The sequence below is a fragment of the Pelodiscus sinensis genome, unplaced genomic scaffold, assembly GCF_049634645.1.
Source record: "Pelodiscus sinensis isolate JC-2024 unplaced genomic scaffold, ASM4963464v1 ctg65, whole genome shotgun sequence".
In the NCBI taxonomy this organism is placed as follows: Eukaryota; Metazoa; Chordata; order Testudines; family Trionychidae; genus Pelodiscus; species Pelodiscus sinensis.
In genome coordinates this window covers 607,750-628,173 of record NW_027465825.1, presented here as the reverse complement: position 1 = coordinate 628,173, position 20,424 = coordinate 607,750, and the positions used below count along the sequence as shown (strand labels likewise).

The 20,424-nt window shown below is 48.2% G+C and overlaps 1 protein-coding gene across 4 annotated transcripts in view; it reads right to left on the bottom strand.

Annotated features, from left to right (window-relative positions):
- The window catches only part of PIF1 (PIF1 5'-to-3' DNA helicase), a 69,949-nt gene that overhangs the window by 28,555 nt on the left and 20,970 nt on the right, over nucleotides 1–20,424 (bottom strand). For all 4 annotated transcript variants that reach the window (XM_075914604.1, XM_075914605.1, XM_075914606.1 and 1 more), the window contains exons 8-9: nucleotides 15,204–15,310; nucleotides 12,909–12,996 (exon numbers count right to left, since the gene is read on the bottom strand). In XM_075914604.1, the coding sequence (XP_075770719.1) occupies nucleotides 12,909–12,996; nucleotides 15,204–15,310 (195 nt within the window). The remainder of the gene's footprint in view (nucleotides 1–12,908; nucleotides 12,997–15,203; nucleotides 15,311–20,424) is intronic.

The window sequence follows — 20,424 nt, the reverse complement described above, 5'->3', positions numbered from 1 at the left end:
TCTGTTTGGGGTGGGGGTTGGGTCCCTTTAAGCACAGCCCTCGGCTAGCCTGAGACAGCAGCTCCACGCTCTAAGTCCTAATCTGATGCCCTGCTGGCACTGCTTCCGGCCATCCTTAACCTCGGTTCAGGGTCCACTCAATGTGGACATGCTAGTTTGAATTAGCAAAATGCTAATTCGAACTAGTTTTCAGATCTAGATGCACTAGTTCGAATTAGCTTAGCTCGAATTAACTAATTCGAATTAAGTTAGTTCGAATTAGTGCTGTAGTGTAGACGTACCCTCAGAGATTGACATATATCCAGAGTGAGTCATGCACAGCCTTCTCCTCCTCCTCATCCAAATAGTGTTGCCCAGGGAAACTGAGGCACACACACAAACAGAGTTACTACAGAACAGCACAGGACAGTAGAATCACATACAACACAGCAAAGCAAACAGAGTGAATGCACAGCTGTCCGCTAGTGGTACATTATGTAGGAAAGCCGCTGTTCGGCCATTGCATGTGTGGAGTGAGCCTTGATAATCTGTGCTTGCTGTTTTCCATGAAGTTCATAAGCTGTGTATTTGAAGCTTGCAATCCATTTGGAAATATGTTGGTCCAGTCCCCATAAGGGAACAGCCATCTCGGTGCAATAGATGAAGAGTCTGTCTGACTTCCTGGTCTCTTTGGTTCTAAGTAGACCACGAAGGCTTATCTTGCATCTAGTGTATGCAAGATGGATTCTCTCAAGGAGGTATGAGGTTTAGGAAAATACGAGGGTAAGTATATAGGTTCATTTAGGTGGAAGTCTGCTATGACCTTGGAGAGAAATTTGGAATGAGGCCTGAATATGATCTTATCATTAATAAAAGTAGTGAATGGTGGTTCAGCCATGAGGGCTGCAATTTCACCCACTTGTCTGCAGATGTTATTGCCACTATCAATGCCCCTTTCATGGACAAGTATTGTGGTAAAGCAGTGGCCTGTGGTTTAAAGGATGGCCTGTGGTTTAAAGGATGGCCTGGTGAGCATGTCAAGAACAAGGTTTAAAGATAGCATCAGGGGGCGCAAGTTTGGACACATTATCTGCAAGCCTACGAGGAATTGCTTTGTCATCAGATGTGCAAAGAGAGAAATCATCAAGTAGTTTGTGGAAAGTCGTGACCGCCGCAAGATGGACCCAAATAGAGCTGATGGAGAGGCCTGCATTGCTGAGGTCCATCAAGTACTCAAGTATGGTACTGTCTAGGAAGGAGCATGGCGGAAAGGGATCTAGGGGTCATAGTGGACCACAAGTGGAGCTGGAGTACTGTGTCCAGTTCCTCTTGGTTTCTGAGGACAGGACAAGGAGTAATGGGCTTAAAGTGCAGCAAGGGAGGTAAAGATTGGACATTAGGAAAAAAATTCCTAACTGTCAGGGTGGTCAAATATTGGAATAAATTGCCAAGGGAGGTGGTGGAATCTCCCTCTCTGGAGATATTTAAGAACAGGTTAGATAGACATCTGTCAGGGATGGTGTAGACGGAGCATGATCCTGCCTTGAGGGCGGGGGGCTGGACTTGATGACCTCTCGAGGTCCCTTCCAGTCCTATTATTTTATGATTCTATGGTAGATATGAGGACAGTGTTCGGGTGTAAATGACGAATGGTACACCACTGCTGAAAGCATTTCCATTTGTTTTGGTAGGTGTTATCTTGTGGAAGGACATTGACTGTTCTATAGGATGTGCTTGACTCTCTGAGCAGGTAAATTCTTCATTTTGGAGCCATGGAGAAGCCATGCTGGGAGTTTCAGAGTTTTGATATTCAGGTGGTGAGTTCTGCCCTGGTGTTGAGTTACCAGGTGTGGAACCATGGGTAGAGGGATTGGTTGACTTATTGAAAGGTAATATAGATAAGGGGAACCAGGATTGCCTTAGCCAGGTGGGAGCTATCAGAATTACTGTGGCCTGGTCGGAGCGTACCTTGTTAATCATCCTGTAGAGTAGTGGGATTGGTGGAAAGGCGTAGAGTAGGGGAGCTGTCCAGTGAATGGTGAAGGCATCCCCCTCCGATCTCTTGCGCTGCCCTGCTCGGGAGCGGAAAATGTGGCATTTATAGTTGGCTACTGTGGCAAAGAGATATAACTGTGCATCCCCATTTGCAAAAAATTGGAAGGAGAACACTTATGTTGATTTTCCACTTGTATTGCTCTGAGAAGTATCTGCTCCGTTTGTTGGCCCTGGTATTCTGCTGTCCTGGTATGTAAGTGACGGTTGGAGTTATGTGGTTCTTGATACACCAGTTCCAAAATCTGATTGCTTCTGCACAGAGTGAGCGTGATCAGGCACCTCCCATCGATTGATGTAAAACAGAGGGTGTGTTGTCTGAGAAGACATGAATGGTTCTGCCCTTTATCAGGGGGAGAAAGTGAGCGCACGCTTTGCGGATGGCCCCGAGTTCCAGGATGCTGATATGAAGGTGCATCTCTAGTTAAGACCATCTGCCTTGTACCGCTCGTGCCACAATGGGTGCCCCAGCCCAGAAGCGATGCATCCGTCGTGATCACTACTGATGGATCAGGGTAATCGAAGGGTACACAGGCCAGCAGATTGGTTGGAGAAGTCCACCAGTCGAGAGATTTTAGAACTGGCAGAGGAAGTGTGAGATGCTTTGCAAGGCTGTGTCAGTTTGGGATATAGACAGTTGTGAGCCCAAACAGTAGACAGCACATGTGTAGTCTTGGAAATAGGACAACAAAGGTTGTAGCTGCCATGTGTCCCAGTACGTGAAGACATCCGCAAGCTGTGGTGAAGGGAGTATGCTTGACTCCCCAGATAAGGTTGCATAGCATTTTGAATCTTTGCAGTGGCAGATAGGCTTTTGCTGTCACTGCGTCTATAAGTGCCCCGATAAATTCTATCTTTTGGGTGGGCTGAAGGGTGGACTTGTGGATATTTATGAGGAGGCCAAGTCGAGAGGGGCATTTTCCAGTAGTGTTCATCACAGCTATAGCTTGTGTACGTGTGGGCCCTTTGATTAGGCAGTCCTCAAGGAAGGGAAAAATAATGACACTGTCTTCTGAGAAAGGGCGTGACCATGACTAGCATTTTGGAAAAAACTTGAGGGGCCATGGAGACACTTAAAGGGAGGACTCGGTATTGGTAGTGATCTTGACCTACCACAAACCTGAGAAATCTCCTGGGGGCAGGATGAATGGTTATATGAAAACTAGCCAATTAGCGCATCATAAGATGGGATTTTCAGTTCTCTCCTCCACCTTGGTCTTCTCTCTTGCGCCGTGTCTCTCTCTCTCTCTCTCAGCTCTCCTCCGCCTCTAGCCTCTCTCGCCTTCCGCCTCTGTCTTTCTTTCTCTTCTCCCCCTCCTGACTCTCACTCTCCCTTTCTCTTCTCCTCCTCCTCCTGCCTCTCCCTCCCTTCCATCTCTCCCCGCCTCCTCTTCCCCTTCCCCTTCCGCCGTGGCACTCGGCTGAGTGCTGCCAGATCAGCGGGGCCGCCGCGAGGGAGGGGGGCAGGGCGGTGACATACACAGGGTGGGGCAGGGCCGTGTATGTCACCGCCCCGCCCCCCCACCCCTCCCACCACGGGGGAGCACAAATGGCCCTTTTCGCTGCTGGCTCCCCCGGGCGGGGCGGCCTGGCTGAGGGGCGCAGCACTCAGCTGAGCACCACAGCGGGAGCGGAAGGGGGGGGAAGTGACGTAAATGGCCCCACTCCCTGGCCGGGTACATCACCGCCCTGGCCTCTTCCCCTCCCTCTGTGGTGGCTCGGCTGAGTGTTGCACACGCTCAGCCAAGCAGCCGGGGGGGAGGAGGGGCGGGTAGGGTTGCCAGGTGTCCGGCATTGTACCGGACAGTCCGGTATTTGCATGCTCTGTCCAGTTAAAAAAAAATCAGAAAATACCGGACATGTGCAATGTCTCTGCTTCCCGCCAGCCCGTTCCTCTTCCTGATCTCCCCGGCCAGTGCTGCTGTACCTCTCCCCGCCCCCGCCAGTTCTGCTTCCCGCCCCCCCTTTCTCCCGGCCACCCTCAAGGCCCCCAATCCTCCCCAGCTGTGCTTCCCGCCCCCCCTTACTCCCGGCCAGCTCTGCCCCCTCCCGGCTGGTGGTCCTCCCCCCCCATATCCTGTGGCTAGCCCTGTTCCGTCCACGCCCCCCCCCACGACCAGCCCTGCTTCCCATTGGCCCCTCCATCCCCCCGTTAGCTGTTTCCAGACCCCCCCCTCCCCGTCATCACTGCTCCCTTCCTGGCCGGTCCCCCCCCACACCCCAATGAAGTGGGCCGCCATGGAGGGAGGGGAAGGCGGGCGGGGCGCTGACGTCCACGGCCAGGGGGCGGGGCCGTGTATGTCACCGCCCCACCCCCTCTTCCCCTCCCGCTGTGGCGCTCAGCCGGGCCGCCGTGGGGGAGCCCAAACGCTTCCCCATGGCGGTCCGGCTGAGCGAGCAGCACTCAGCTGAGCACCACGGCGGGAGTGGAAGGGGAGCGGGGCAGTGATGTACACGGCCACGCCCCCTGGCCGTGTATGTCAGTGTTACAGACTCACAGACAGTGGGCTTCTATATCTCTGAAAATATGCATCCTGAAGATCGAGGGCTGAGAACCAGTCCCCTTTGTCCAGTGCAGGTATAATAGTTGCAAGAGTCACCATTCTGAATTTTGTGCTGCAGAGAAACTTGTTGAGTTTCCTGAGATCCAGAACTGGTATCCAGCCACCCGTTTTCTTGGCTATCAGGAAACAATTGGAATAGAGCCCTTTTCCCTGATGTTCTGAGGGAGCTGGTTCTACTGCCCTGAGGCAGAGTAGCTTCTGTACTTCTGCTTGTAGGAGGGGCTTGTGAGAGGGGTCCCTGATCGGATAATCTCGAGGACCAACTTGTCTGTAGTGATGAAGTGCCCATTGTTGGTAGAAGGGTCTCAGGCAGTGATGGAAGGTGACATTTGGATGCACTGGATCTATGGGGTGGTCACTTAGACCCCCCGACCAAAACTTCAAATCTGATGTTTGTGTGAAGCTGGTTCAGTGTTAGAGGACAGGTAATGCTGAATCCTTCTTCTGTTGGAACACTGCTTGGGCCTACTATCATAGGACTGCTGCTGTTGTCTATAGTAGTACGAGTCCCTTGGTCTTTGGTATGGGAAGTATTTGCATCTTTTGTTAGGTGGGATGTACATCCCCAAAGTATGCAGTATGGTACGAGAGTCCTTCATAGTCTGTAGTACCTCATCCATCTTTGTGGTGAACAGTTGGTTTCTAACAAAGGAGAGGTCCTCCACCTTAGACTAATTCTTTTGGGACTCCTGATGAGTGTAGCCATGATGTTCTGTGCATTACTATTGCTGCAGCTGTGGCTCTAGCTTCTGTATCTGCCACATCCATTGCAGCCTAGAGGGCGGATTGGCCCTCCTTGATAATGAACTGGAAGTGCGGTTTCTTATTCTCAGGAAGATCATGTACCATATCTTGTAGTCTGGTGTAACTGGCATGATCGTAGTTAGCCAGAAGGACTATATAATTTGATATCCTGAACTGGAGGGTGATGGAGGAGTAAACTTTCTAGCCTAAGATATCTAGCCGTTTATGTTCTTTGTCCTGAGGTGTAGATTTGAATTGAGGGTATTTCGATTTGTACAGAATTTGGGTGGGTACGTGAAAAGAGAAAGTCCATGCCTTTTGCTGGGACAAAATATTTTCTATCTGCCCTATGTTTGGTTGTGGGGGATAGAGGCTGGGGCTTACCATAGGATACGAGATGGTTCCAAGATAGCTTCATTGATGGGATATGCTATCTTTGAGGATGCTGTCGGTTGCAGTATCGTGAGTAATTTGTATTGTTTGTCTTGTACCTCTTGGAGTGTAACGTCCTGCTACTGAGCCACTTGTTTAAATAATTCTTGGAATTGTTTTAGGTCATCTGCTGGTGGAGAAGGCAATAGCTGGAAAACTGCTTAATCTAATTTAGCCGAACTAGGAGTGTGTGAAAAGCTTTCTGAGTCAGAGTAAGGTAAATTGTTACTATTATTGCTGAATCTGCCTGTGTTATTACTGAGAACAGGTGAGATGGTGAGGATGCATCGATGTAGCCAGGGAGTATATAGACATATGCTGTGGCGAAGCAGGTGGTATATTTCTTGAGCGGTAGGTATGGGAGGACCACAGTCGATACCTGTGCCATGGCTCCCAGAGAGGCCACTGAGTCTGAAAGTGTTGTGTAGAATACAGCCGTGGGAGTTGTGGCAGCTGTTAAAGAGAATGATCTCCAGTCGTGTGCCAGGAAGCCACTGATCCTAATGGGGATGAATGGCAAGATGAGAATCTACTCCACTGCCCGCTGCCATGTTCAGTTTGTGGTGTAGGACAGTGGGGAGCCCTTTCTGCCATTTGCCTGTACAGGCTAGTCTGAGGCGAAACTGGGGAGCATGGTAAACTGGCTCCTTGTACCAGTGGTGTATCCAGCTGTGGGAATTTTTGTAAGTAGTGAGTCTTCCTAGATGCTTTCTTGTGCTTCGGTGCCGAAGTGCGTTTGGGTTCCGGCTGCCTGTGAGCAGCTTCTTCAGGCGGTGCTGAAGCACCTGTGGGAGCCGGTGGTGGTGGCGGCATTTGCAGCTTTGTCGGCACCGTTGGATTAGTGGCACCGGCTGGTGCCAAGCACTGAGGTTCTGACTCAGCTCTCCTGGCTGATGTAGATTTACGTTCTTCCGTGGTGCCAGAGACTGACAGCACTGGGAAACAGAAGGCTCGGGGCAGCGCAGGCAGCGATCGTGCCAGGGAAGCCTGCAACACCTGTGAGCCCCTATGGGGCAATGACCTAGCCCTGTCATTGGGCTTTGGTTGCTCCCACATCTCCTGAGATTTATCCCCCAATGGTTGGAGGGATTTCTCTCATAGGAAACTTTTCAGCCACATTTTGGGGTCTTTTCTCACTCTATCATGTTTAAACAATTCAGGCACTTCTGTGACTTTCTCTCAGACATTTCATGCAAGACGTGTGTCTGTCCGAAACTGGCTCTAAATCCCAGCATTTCTTAAAGCCAGGAGAGCCCTGCATGTTGAGAAAGGAAAAAGAGCCACGGCAGCAGGGTTTTTTTTGTTTTTAAATTGAAGGATTCATTGAAAACTGTTATGAACTGACTACATTTATCATCTATTTGTAAACTATACTATTTGTTTGTTTTCTGTCAGAAAGGAGAGCACTGCTATGACTCCATCTTCTGCCAAGGACAATAGAAAAGGAACTGAAGGGAGGTTCGCACCGCATGGGCATTAACAAACAACAATAGCTTGAGACGCTGAGTGCTCAGGCCTGGTGAAAGGAGCACTGCTAGGCAAAAATCTCCAATCAGCAGTGCAAGCGCACACAGAGACCTGAGTGGAGTACCCACAGGGACATTACTTAATGGAGAACCCAGGAGTTTTGATGGGGTATGTGTCTCTTCTACAGAGTTAGTAACGAAGTAAGAATATATATTACAAATTTAAATTTAACAGGCTCCATAAAGAGACTTGACATAAGAGGTCTGCTCATCATCAGATTTCTTTTGGCCCAAAAGCGGTGCTCTCATTCATCCTCCCTGTTGAAGGAAAAGGTCCAGGTAGGGATTGTCAAATTGAGGAAGTAAATGAGTGGCCGCACAGGTGGTGTCGCAGAGAGGGCTTTGGTTTCTTTGACCATGGGACTCTGTTCTGAGCACAAGGATTGTTAGGAAGAGATGGGATCCACCTAACCAAGAGAAGAAAAAGCATCTTCACGGGCAGGCTTGCAAACCTAGTGAGAAGGGCTTTAAACTAGGTTCGTGGAGGGACGGTGACCAAAGCCCTGAGATAAGTGGGGAAGTCGGATACTGGGAAGAAACAGAAGGAGGAACAAGCAACAAAGGAGGACCCCTGAATCTAATGGAGAATATAGGGTGATCAACTGCTTATCTAAGGCATTTGTACACAAATGCAAGAAGCTTGGGAAACAAACAGGAAGAATTAGAAGCCCTGCCCCAGTCAAAGAACTAGGATTTGATTGGAATAACAGAGACTTGGTGGGATGACTCGCATGACTGGAGCACTGTCATGGAAGGGTATAAACTGTTCAGGAAGAACAGGCAGGGGAGAAAAGGAGGAGGAGTTGCATTGTATGTAAGAGCAGTAGGATTGTTCAGAGTTCCAGTATATAGAGGGCCTGTTGAGAGTCTATGGGTTAAGTTTAAAGGTGGAAGCAACAGGGATGATGTTGTGGTTGCTGTCTGCTATAGACCACCGGATCAGGTGGATGAGGCTTTCTTCAGACAACTGAGAGAAGCTTCCAGATCACAGACCCTAGTTTTCATGGGAGACTTTAATCACCCTGACATCTGTTGGGAGACCAATACAGCAGTACGCCGACAATCCAGGAAGTTTTTGGAGAATGTTGGGGATAACTTCTTGGTAGAAGTTCTGAAGGAAACAACCAGGGGCTTGACCTGCTGCTCACAAACAGGGAGGAACTACAGGCAGTCCCCGGGTTACGTACAAGATAGGGACTGTAGGTTTGTTCTTAAGTTGAATTTGTATGCAAGTCGGAACTGGTACATATTGTAGGGGAAACTCTAGCCAAACATTTTTTTTAGTTTTGGATAGCATAGGGAAAGGTTAACTCCCCTCTAATGTTTGTTTTGCTGTCTGTTCCCCTGTTCAGAAGATTTCACATCTATTTCTGTCCCTGTGACAAACTCAGGACTAAAGGAGTAACTCATCAAATACCAAACAGCTCTGCACCATGCTTTGAGCTAATAGCTTTATTTCCACACACCACCCAGGGTTCTAGGAGGAGGGTCCTTTTTTTGCTAACACAATGAGGCCAGCACTTTGTTTGTTTTGGTGGAGTCTTTGTTTGCCCAGGGAGCCCAGCATGTATAGGGGGAGGAGGGGCGGAGAGGCTGCTTTTGTCTGCTGTTCTGCAGCCTGTTGCTCAGGGGAGGGGGGAAGCCTGTTGCTGGCAGGGGGGGAGGGGGGAGGCGTGCAGGATGCGAGGCCGCGGGGGGGGGGGGGGCAGCGGGCGTGGGGAGGCACTTTTCCTCTGCCCGGCAGCTCTGCGGGATCCCTGTCCCTGTGGCCAGCTGCTGCAGGCAGAGGCCAGTTGGAGCCAGCCGAAGAGGAGGAGAAGGTGGATTCTAGGACCCAGGTGAGCGAGCCCCGGGGACGCTGCTGTGCTCGGCATGTATAGAGGGGAGGAGGGGCAGAGAGGCTGCTTTTGTCTGTTCGGCAGCCTGTTGCTCAGGGGAGGGGGCAGCCTGTTGCTGGCAGGGGGGTGGGGAGACACTTTTCCTCTGCCCGGCAGCTCTGCGGGACCCCAGTCGGAGCCGGACCGAGGAGGAGGAGGATCCTAGGACCCAGGTGAGCGAGCCCTGGGAATGCTGCTGCGCATGTGCGGGAGTTGCCTCACCCCGTTCGTATCTAGGGATCCGACGTAAGTCGGATCCACGTAAGTCGGGGACTGCCTGTAGTTGGGGAAGTAGAGGTGGCTGACAGCCTGGGAAGCAGTGATCATGAGATGGCACATTTCAGGATCCTGACCAAATGAAAAAAGGAGAGTAGCAAAATACACACCCTGGTCTTCAGAAAAGCAGATTTTGACTCCCTCAGAGAACTGATGGGCAGGATTCCCTGGGATGCTAACATGAAGGGGAAAGGAGTCCAGGAGAGCTTGCAGTATTTTAAAGAAGGCTTATTAAAGGCACAGGAAGAAACCATCCTGATGCACAGTAAGAAAAGCAAATATGGTAGGTGACCCGATTGGCTTACTGGGGAAATCCTTGGTGAGCTTATACACAAAAAGGAAGCTTACAAGAAGTGGAAACTTGGACAGATGACTAGGGAGGAGTATAAATATATTGATCGAGAATGCAGGAGAGTTATCAGGAAGGCAAAAGCACAATTGGAATTGCAGCTAGCAAGGGATGTGAAGGGTAACAAGAAAGGTTTCTATAGGCATGTTAGCAAGGAATCCATTTTGAAGCACTTGGAAGAGTGATCAGGAATAGTCAACATGGATTCACCAAGGGCAAGTCGTGCCTGACCAATCTGATTAGCTTCTATGATGAGGTAAGTGGCTCTGTGGATATGGGAAAAATCAGTGGATGTGATATACCTTGACTTCAGCGAACCTTTTGTTACGGTCTCCTACAATATTCTTCCCAGCAAGTTAAGGGAATATGGATTGGATAAATGGACTATAAGATAGATAGAAAGCTGGCTAGACTGTTGGACCCAACAGGTAGTGATCATTAGCTTGATGTCAGGTTGGCGATCGGTTTCTAGCGGAGTGCCCCAAGGATCAGTTCTAGGACTGGTTTTGTTCAACATCTTTATTAATGACCTGGATGAGTTGATGGATTGCCCCCTCAGAAAGTTTGCAGACGACACTAAGCTAGGGGGAGAGGTAGATACACTGGAGGGTAGGGATAGGGTCCAGAGTGACCTAGACAGATTAGAAGACTGGGCCACAAGAAATCTGATGAGGTTCAACAAGGACAAGTGCAGAGTCTTGCACTTGGGACGGAAGGATCCCAAGCACTGGTACAGGATGGGGACTGACTGGCTAAGTAGCAGTTCAGCAGAAAAGGACCTGGGGATTACAGTGGATGAGAAGCTGGATATGAGTCAACAGTGTGCTCTTGTAGCCAAGAAGACTAATGGCACATTAGGTTGCATTAGGAGGAGCATTACCAGCAGATCTAGAGAAGTGATTATTCCCCTTTATTCAGCTCTGGTGAGGCCACATCTGGAGTAGTGTGTCCAGACTATAACAGAGTTTAAAGAGAAGCTAGATAATTTCATGGAGGTTAGGTCCATAAAGGCTGTTAGCCAGGGGATAGAAATGGTGTCCCTGGCTTCTGTTTGTCAGAGGCTAGAGAAGGATGGCAGGAGGCAAATCGCTTGATCATTGTCTTCAGTCCACCCCATCTGGGGCATCTGGTGCTGGCCACTGTCGGCAGACAGGCTATTGGGCAAGATAGACCTTTGGTCTGACTCAGTAATGGCCATTCTTATGTTCTGGGCCCCCCACTATACAAAGGATGTGGACGCATTGGAGAGGGTCCAGCGGAGGGCAACCAAAATGATTAGGGGACTGAAGTGCATGACTTATGAGAAGAGGCTGAGGGATTTGGGGTTGTTTAGTCTGCACAAGAGAAGAGTAAGGGAGGATTTGATAGCAGCCTCCATCTTCCTGAAGGGAGGTTCCAAAGAGGATGGAGAAAGGCTATTCATAGTAGTGATGGATGGAAGAACAAGGAGCAATGGTCTCAAGTTACACTTGCGGAGGTCTAGGTTAGATATTAGGAAAAACTATTTCACTAGGAGGGTGGTGAAGTACTGGAATGGGTTACCTACGGAGGTGGTGGAATCTCCATCCCTAGAGGTTTTTAAGTCTCCTCTTGACAAAGCCCTGGCTGGGTTCATTTAATTGGAGATTGGTCCTGCCTTGGCAGTGGGATGGACTTGATGACCTCCTGAGGTCTCTTCCAGCTATATGATTCTGTGATATTATTTGAGCTGAGTGGGTCTAATATTTGTCTTTCATTTATATAGGAATTAGATACAGTGCTCCTATCAGCTAACTGCTAAATTATCTGCCAGAAAGCTTGAGTTTTCAAAATAGCTCCTGGAATCAGTTAAGTTGTCCCCGCTCGATCAAAATCCAAAAGTGCAGCCCTACCCCCATAACTTGTCAGGATAAGCTGCTGGCAGGCAGATAGATTGCTTACCATGCCTCCACAAGTATGGCTGCCAGCAGCTCCCACTGGCTGCAGTTCACCATTCCCAGCCAAACAGCTGTGGAAAGCAGCCCAGGCCACAGGAACTTGCTGGCCATGGCTTTCCACAGCTCCATTTGGCTGGAAAAAGTGAACAGCAGCCAATGGGAGCGGCAGGCAGCCACACTTGTGGAAGCATAGTAAGCAACCTGTCTCACAGCCTGCCAGTAGCTTATCCTGATGGGCCGCAGGTTGCTCACCACTGCTGTAGAACATTCAGAGAAGGCACCCGTATGCAGAGAAATATACAGGACTATTTACAAGGCCACGAACAGAGAAAATATGAAACAGTAGGATGGCGGGGTGGTACACAGCATTGCTGAAAAGCTACATTTATTCTTGCTGTGGGAAAAAGACATTCTGCTCCATGAGTGCAACTGGTCAGAAATCTGGTGAACAAGCATGCAGAGCCAGAAAGTGACAAAGCGCTCCCAACAAACCTTTAAGCAGCTATAGCTGGGGGTTTGGTATGATTCTTGTGTAACCCCAAGGAGATGACCTAGATTCCTGGTGCTCTGTCTGCTGGCAGCTCAGGGACAGGCACACTAAGTTTGCCTTGGCTCCCCCTCCCTACCAGGGTCAGAGTCTGCCCGGCAACCCACAGGGAGTGAGATGCAGTCTCCTTCAGGTCTCTAGAGGCTAGTTCTCAGATGGACACCCTGCATGCAGGCCTGGGGCTTACTAGCTCCCACACAGGCAGCCCTCCCCTTACCCTGGCTGGCTCCAGACTCCCCCAACAATGGCTTCTCCTCCCCCTCCTGAACTTGGAGGGGCATCTCACTCCCTATGGGTTGCCGGGCAGACTCTGACCCTGGTAGGGCAGGGGGGCCAAGGTAAACTCAGTGTGCCTGTACCTGAGCTGCCAGCAGACAGAGCCCCGGGAATCTAAGTCATCTCCTTGGGGGTTATACTTGGTCTTCACAGGCAGGGAGAACTTAATTTTGCAGAAGTGATTACTCTCCTTCCACCCGCCTCAGGAATTGCCAGTAGGACTAACAGTCATAAGCACATCATATAGCCATCCCAATGCTCCAGAATTGTCCTGAAGTCTCCAGAAGTTAATCTTTGATTAAAGATTGTTGTGTAATGAAACTTCCAGGAATACATGTAACCAGAACTGGCAAACATAACATATACTCACCCTTCCCTTCAGTTTCAAAGTCCACCACAACTCCTCGTGCCCCATTCACCAGACCCCGCGACACATCCAGGTTCTTAGTAAGAATCACCTAGACGTGGAGAGGAAAGATGCTTAAATTTGTTTGGTGCCCCTACCTTACAGCCCTATTCATTCACCTGCCTCTCCTTAGTTCTGCTCTTGTATCAGAAGCTTCAGAAAAATTGGCTTATGCTGTTAATACTACTGTGAGACCTAGCAACGGTAGATGGAATCACCGTACAATAAAGCCACCCCAGAGCGCCTCTCTTCCCAGGGCTCTCAGCTTTTGGGCCTCACAGGGAACAGACCTCATTACCCCTTTATTCTATGTGAAACAGCTTTGGAAAGAATGTGAATTAATTACGCTTGGGTCTCTGGGAATGATTCTTTTTCACAGTCTAGCAGCTTACAGGGACTTTAAACAAGTCTCCAGTGCAGACTGAGAAGGGCCATTGTAAGCAACCTTATGATACCCTTCATTCCCAAGTTCTATTGTACAGCATGCAATAGTAATTAGAGGCCAGAGTCATAGCACATGGTGATGCAGGGATTCTAAACTGTGCTATAGTCTATGAGCAATTTAGGATATGATGATTTAATTTATGTTGAGAATTGAGCAGCCTAGATCCAGGCAGCACAAAAGTGGCTTTAAACTGCCTTTTCCTCTAGTCTCCCACAATCTGCACTTATTGTGATTCTGTGCTGTGTGCTGCCAATGTTGCTTTTCCTTTGGATACAGATGAAGCATCCAGCTTGGTCAACAAGTTTCCAGCAGAGATTGAGATTGAACATAAGACAAGTTGCTTCATCCATCTGAATCAGACTGCAGAAAAGGGGAAGGAAATAGCATGTTTGTTTACAACCTGGAATCGGGAAAAATAACCCCAACTATACGTGCAGTATGATGGGGGCTAATTTGGCTATGACAAATCAGGAAAGAGATCTTGGAGTTATCATGGATAGTTCTCTAAAAACTTCCACACAGTGTGCAGCGGCGGTGAAAAAGGCAAATAGGATGCTAAGAATTATTAAGAAAGGGATAGAAAATAAGACCCAGAATATCTTACTGCCTCTGTATAAAATTATGGTACGCCCACATCTTGAATACTGTGTACAGATGTGGTCTCCTCACCTCAAAAAAGATATTTTGGCCTTGGAAAGGGTCCAGAAAAGGGCAACTAAAATGATTAGGGGTTTGGAACAGGTCCCATATGAAGAGAGGTTAAAGCGACTGGGACTTTTCAGTTTAGAAAAGAGGAGACTGAGGGGGGATATGATAGAGGACTATAAAATCATGAGTGGTGTGGAGAGGGCGGATAAAGAAAAGTTATTTATTAGTTCCCATAATAGAAGAACTAGAGGACACCAAATGAAATTAATGGGTAGCAGGTTTAAAACTAATAAAAGAAAGTTCTTTTTCACACAGCGTGTAGTCAACCTGTGGAACTCCTTGCCAGAGGAGGCTGTGAAGGCTAGGACTATAGGGGTATGTCTACACTACCCCGCTAGTTCGAACTAGCAGGGTAATGTAGGCATACCGCACTTGCAAATGAAGCCTGGGATTTGAATTTCCCGGGCTTTATTTGCATAAGCGGGGAGCCACCGTTTTTAAAACCCCGCTGGTTCGAACCCCGTGCAGCGCGGCTACACGGGGCACGAACTAGGTAGTTCGAACTAGGCTTCCTAGTTCGAACTACCGTTTCTCCTCTTGAAATGAGGAGTAACTGTAGTTCGAATTAGGAAGGCTAGTTCGAACTACCTAGTTCGTGCCCCGTGTAGCCACGCTGCACGGGGTTCGAACCAGCGGGGTTTTAAAAACGGCGGCTCCCCGCTTATGCAAATGAAGCCCGGAAAATTCAAATCCCGGGCTTCATTTGCAAGTGCGGTATGCCTACATTACCCTGCTAGTTCGAACTAGGAGGGTAGTGTAGACATACCCTAACAGAGTTTAAAGAGAAGCTAGATAATTTCATGGAGGTTAGGTCCATAGAAGGCTATTAGCCAGGGGATAAAATGGTGTCCCTGGGCTCTGTCTGTCAGAGGCTGGAGAAGGATGGCAGGAGACAAATCACTTGATCATTGTCTTCGGTCCACCCTCTCTGGGGCACTTAGTGCTGGCCACCTTTGGTCTGACCCAGTACGGCCGTTCTTATGGGATGTGAGAGGTGCTTCTTTTTTACACCTTCTATACTGTTATCTTCAACTCCTGTTCCAAATACTGACTGAATCCTTCTGTTCTGTTGGCCCTTACTCCCCACAGCATACAAATATACTCACCTGGGCTCCTGGTTTCAACTGAATACAGTGACCTACTGGGCACTGAGCATCAATAGCTTTGACTACCATGGGATCACTGTCCACAGCCTCATAGGAATGTATTTCTCCTGGTAAGGAGGAAAATATTATGAACATGGGCTTACCATCAGAATTATCACACAACAAAGTACCTACGTATGGTGGAAAATTGGCACTAACTCCAGACAGCAGGTTTCTCCAGACTGCACGTTAAGGATTCTTAGTTCCCATTCTGAACTCAGCCCCAGGAATCCAGTTCTTCGCACAACTGTTTTAATATCCCAGAAAAAGTCTCTTCCTGTAGCTTCGTAAAGCAGAAACCCCCTGCTGGCCCTCCCCTACCACTTGCTCCAATTTACAACTTCCAGAGCTTGTAGATCTGAGCATATGTATTCATTGGAATAGAAGCCGAGTGTTAGTGGGACTCATCAGGTGACCCATGTTAGGGAATCCTGGGCTGTAGCATCTACCTTATATTTAAAACCCACATTAAAAAACTTCTAACCCATGCTAGAATCTAGGGCTCTGGCATCCACACTTCAGAGTGCACACTCAAGTCAAAGTAATCACATCCCAGAATCTCCAACGTGCCCCCTTCTTCTCACAACTTAGAATGCCTGCTTTAGCTCTAGGACTATTGTGTGCTGTGGGAAAATTTTACTGCCTGCCCTTCACTTTTACAGGAAGAGTGAATAGCTCATCAACCCAACCTGTTGAGCAGCCAGTTTTGGTCTGCTATTGGAGCCATAAAATAGAGAACCCACTTTTTGATCAACTTCTCTTGCTTGCACTTCCATTCCTGTGTTATGAAACTGGCAGAGCATCCACAAGGCACTGGTAGACGTTTCAGTAGTGTTTTATGTTACAAAAGGATCTGTTCTTAATATAGTGGATTGCAGACTATTGGGATAGAGTGAACTAAGGAAGTTGTCCCACGGAACTAGGAGATACTTTTGGCTGACTTAGGATCTTAATCACAGGGGGCTATGTTACACTACACCCCATATTCGTCAGAGATCTTATATGAATAGGATGTTGTATGCTTGATGGATCATGTGAGGTATCATTGGAAAAGTTCTAATGTACTACGAGTATCCTATCTTTTTTTAAAAATCTGAAGTTGGGAATATTATCTGTGTACTAATTATAATTGTTCTTACACCTGGGGAACATCCACCACATCAGATGCAATCAGTCTGGATGGGCCATTAGGGAGAGCAATAGGACTTTGAAGATGTTAATCTCTCAACTGCCTCAGAAACTTCCTAAGATGCTGTGATGTAGTGTTGGTACCTTGCTGGTTGCTAGGCTTGGGCTGTGGATGACCCTCACTGGCTGCTGTCTGTACCACGGCCCAGCAGAGAACTTGATGGGCCAGGTGGGTAACCTGATCTACTAGTTACCTCCCAGGGAGAGGAATAAAGGGAGGAAGGCGGAGTGCAGTGCCTGGCTGGGGGGCAGGTCTGGAAGTTGGGCAGTTTCTGTCTGGTATCATGGAGGAAGCAGCCTAGGCAAGGGGCTGGGATTTAGGGGCCCAGTCTCCCCCATCTCAAGGGGGGCTGAGGCATCCTAGGCCTGCCCTGTAACCAGATTACATCTGTGCTGTGCTGCATCCTGGAGAAGCAATAAACTCCCTCTATTCTACTGGCTGGTAGAGTCTGTTCGTGCCATTCCGGGGGTGCAGGAGTCGGGGAAACCCCGACGCGTCATCACTTTGAAGATGTTAATCTCTCAACTGCCTCAGAAACTTCCTAAGATGCTAACAATCTTGACTCATGGCTGCTTTGACACTGCAGGGTGATGTAATTGTAGAAGCTGTAGAAACCATTTCATATTTAGCTAGAAGCCATCTTGTATATCAGAAACCATTTCAGCTTTTCTCTCAAGCACGTAGACCAGAGTGAACTTTCTGTCACCCCGTGAGAAGAGGCCTACAGGATGGGCTATTGGAATGTGTTAATTGGGCTGGTTGGGACAGGAGATGTACTCCCTCGTACCTGTCCGCCATCTTGTTGATAAGGCTTTGTTTTTCCAAATTTAATTGAGGATTTCTGTAATTGGATGCCCTGACGTCAGACTGTTTGGCTAAGGGTATAAAGATACTAGGATTGATTGTGTTAGCAGCTTTACTGGGCCTGGCTTTGTTGGGGCCACGTTTGGCTCATGCTATGCTTTATTAATTAATAAATCTGTTTGTTAGCTGCCTAAACAGAGAGGAGCGGTTTTTTTGCTTCAACATGATCATGTCATCTGCAAGTATTTTTCCACTAATAAAGGGTGGGGATCAACTGGGAAACAAAGGAAAAAGACAGTTACCTGTTTCTATAACTTGTCTTCGAGAGGTGTCGCTCGTGTCCATTCAACGTCGGTGCGTGTGCTCAGCATGTGCACCAGCACTGGAAGATTTTCCCTCAGCAGTATCTGCAGGGGACCAGCTCCAGCCCCCTCTAGAGAAATGCACAGATGCTGCACTAAATAGGCTGCCGGACCCCTTCCCTCCTCAATTCCTTCATGCTGGAAACTCTGACAGTGGAGGAGAGTGGAATGTTGAATGGACATGAAGACACATCTCAAAAAACACCCATCATTGAAACAGGTAACACTCTTTTCTTGAGTGTTTGCTCATGTCCATTCAATATAGGTGACTCTGAGCAGTATCTTCAGAGATTGGTAGGAGTTTAAGGACAGCAACAAAGTGGGATGTGAACATATGGGCTGAATACCACAATGCACCCTTGAAAAAGTACTGGATAATAATATGGGCCAGAAAGGCTACCAGAGGACTGTGCCTTGGTGAAATACACTCTCACCAACACAGGCTGTTGTGCCCCTGCCAACTTATAGCATGTTTGGATATAGGAGGTCATCCAGTTAGATATTTTCTATGTAGACACCAGGAGACCTTACATCCTTTCAGCATACATGATGAAAAGCCGGAACGTCTTACGGTGCTGACCACCCAATGGTGCCGGTGGTGCGCTGTGCACCAATGCACTAGTGCTCAGTGCCAAGTCAGTTTTGTTCTTGTGGGGCAAGGGCCGACTCTCACTTTTGGTTCACAGCTGTAAAGATTTACAAATTCAGCAACTGTCACTAATGTGGGCCTCTCCTAAGCACCTCAAGCACTTGCCATGTGGGTAGTCCTGCTGCAAGTAACACGTGCCTTAAAGCTTGGGGACCAGGGAATGCCCCATCCCAAGACAACATCTCTAAAGGACTGACTATCACTACTAGCTACTAATGATTAACCATATAAGATGGAACTATTTACAAGGAAATCAACTATTAATACCAAAAAAACCACAACAGCAAGGGCTCTAGATCTGCACTTCCAAGCACTGTCACTGGGGCAAGAAGGAACTGAAGGGAAAGGGATCTAGCAGTACCCTATGTAGCTCAGATATGCACACTACTGTAGAAGGTGCTGGATCTGGTCTCCTATGGATACTGCTGAGGGAAAATCTTCCAGCACTGGTGCATGTGGTAAGCACACATGCCTGCGTTGAACAGATATGGGCAAGCACTTGAAGAATCAACCATATGTGAATCTTATTTAAGGGAAAGAAGTGAGTTAATCTTACTACTTTCCTCACTGAATCCCCACCCATGATGGTGTCTTAGATGTTTCCAGAAGCCAAGATGGAAATGGGAAGGGAGAGAGGAGCTGCACTTGGAATACCAGATGGTCAATGGAAAAAAAATGCTTAAAACAACCATTTTCTATCACTTAAAAGTAGTGAGGGTAGTGATCAAAGCGCTGGAAAAGACCTCAGGAGGCCATCAAGTCCAGCCTCCTTCTCTAGGCAGGACCAATCCCAACTAAATCAACTCAGCCAGGGCTTTGTCAAGCCGAGACAAACACCTCTAGGGATGGAGACTCCACTACTTCCCTAGGGAACCCATTCCAGTGCTTCACCACTCTCCTAGTGAAATAGTTTTTCCTAATATCCAACCTGGACCTCTCCCACTGCAACTTGAGACCAATCACTCCTTATTGTGCAATCTGTCACCACTGAGAACAGCCTGTCTGCATCCTCTTTGGAACCCCCCTTCAGGAAGTTGAAGGCTGCTATCAAATTCCCCCTCACTCTTGTAGTGGGGGGCCCAGAACTGGACACAATACTCCAGATGTGGCCTCACCAGAGCTGAATAAAGGGGAATAATGACATCTCTGGATCTACTGGCAATGCTCCTCTTAATGCAACCTAATATGCCATTAGCCTTCTTGGCTACAAGGGCACACTGTTGACTCATATCCAGCTTCTCATCCACATAATCCCCAGGTCCTTTTCAGCAGAACTACTACTTAGCTGGTTGGTCCCCAGCCTGTAACAATGCTTGGGATTCTTCCATCCCAAGTGCAGGATTCTGCACTTGTCCTTGTTGAACCTCATCAGATTTCTTGTGGCCCAATCCTCCAATTTGCCTAAGTCACTCTGGACCCTAATCTCTGCCATCAAGCGTAGCTACCTATCCCCATAGCTTAGTATCATCTGAAAACCTGCTGAGGGTGGAATCCATCCCCTCATCCAGGTCATTAATAAAGATATTGAACAAAACCGGTCCTAGAACCGAACCTTGGGGCACTCCACTAGAAACCAACCACCATCCTGACACCAAGCCGTTGATCACTACCCACTGGGCCCGGCCTTCTAGCCATCTTTCTATTCATCTTGCCGTCCATTTATCCAATCCACATTCCCTTAACTTGCTGGCAAGAATATTGTGGGAGACGGTATCAAAAACCTTGCTAAAGTCAAGGTCTATCACATCCACTGACTTTCCCATGTCTACAGTGTCAGTTACCTCATCATAGAAGCTAATCAGATTAGTCAGGCACGACTTGCCCTTTGTGAATCCATGCTGACTATTCCTAATCACTTTCCTCACTTCCAAGTGCCTCAAAATGGACTTCTTAAAGATCCCTTCCATGATTTTTCCAGGTACTAAGGTAAGACTGACCGGCCTATAGTTCCCTGGATCGTCCTTCTTCCCTTTTTTGAAAATGGGCACTACATTTGCCTTTTTCCAATCATCCGGGATCTCTCCCGATCTCCACTACTTTTCAAAGATAATGGCCAAAGGCTCCTCAAGGACATTTGCCAACTCCCTCAGTATCCTCGGATGCATTAAGTCGGGATCCATGGATTTGTGTATGTTTAGCTTTTCTAAATAGTTCCTAACCTGTTCTTTACCCACCCAG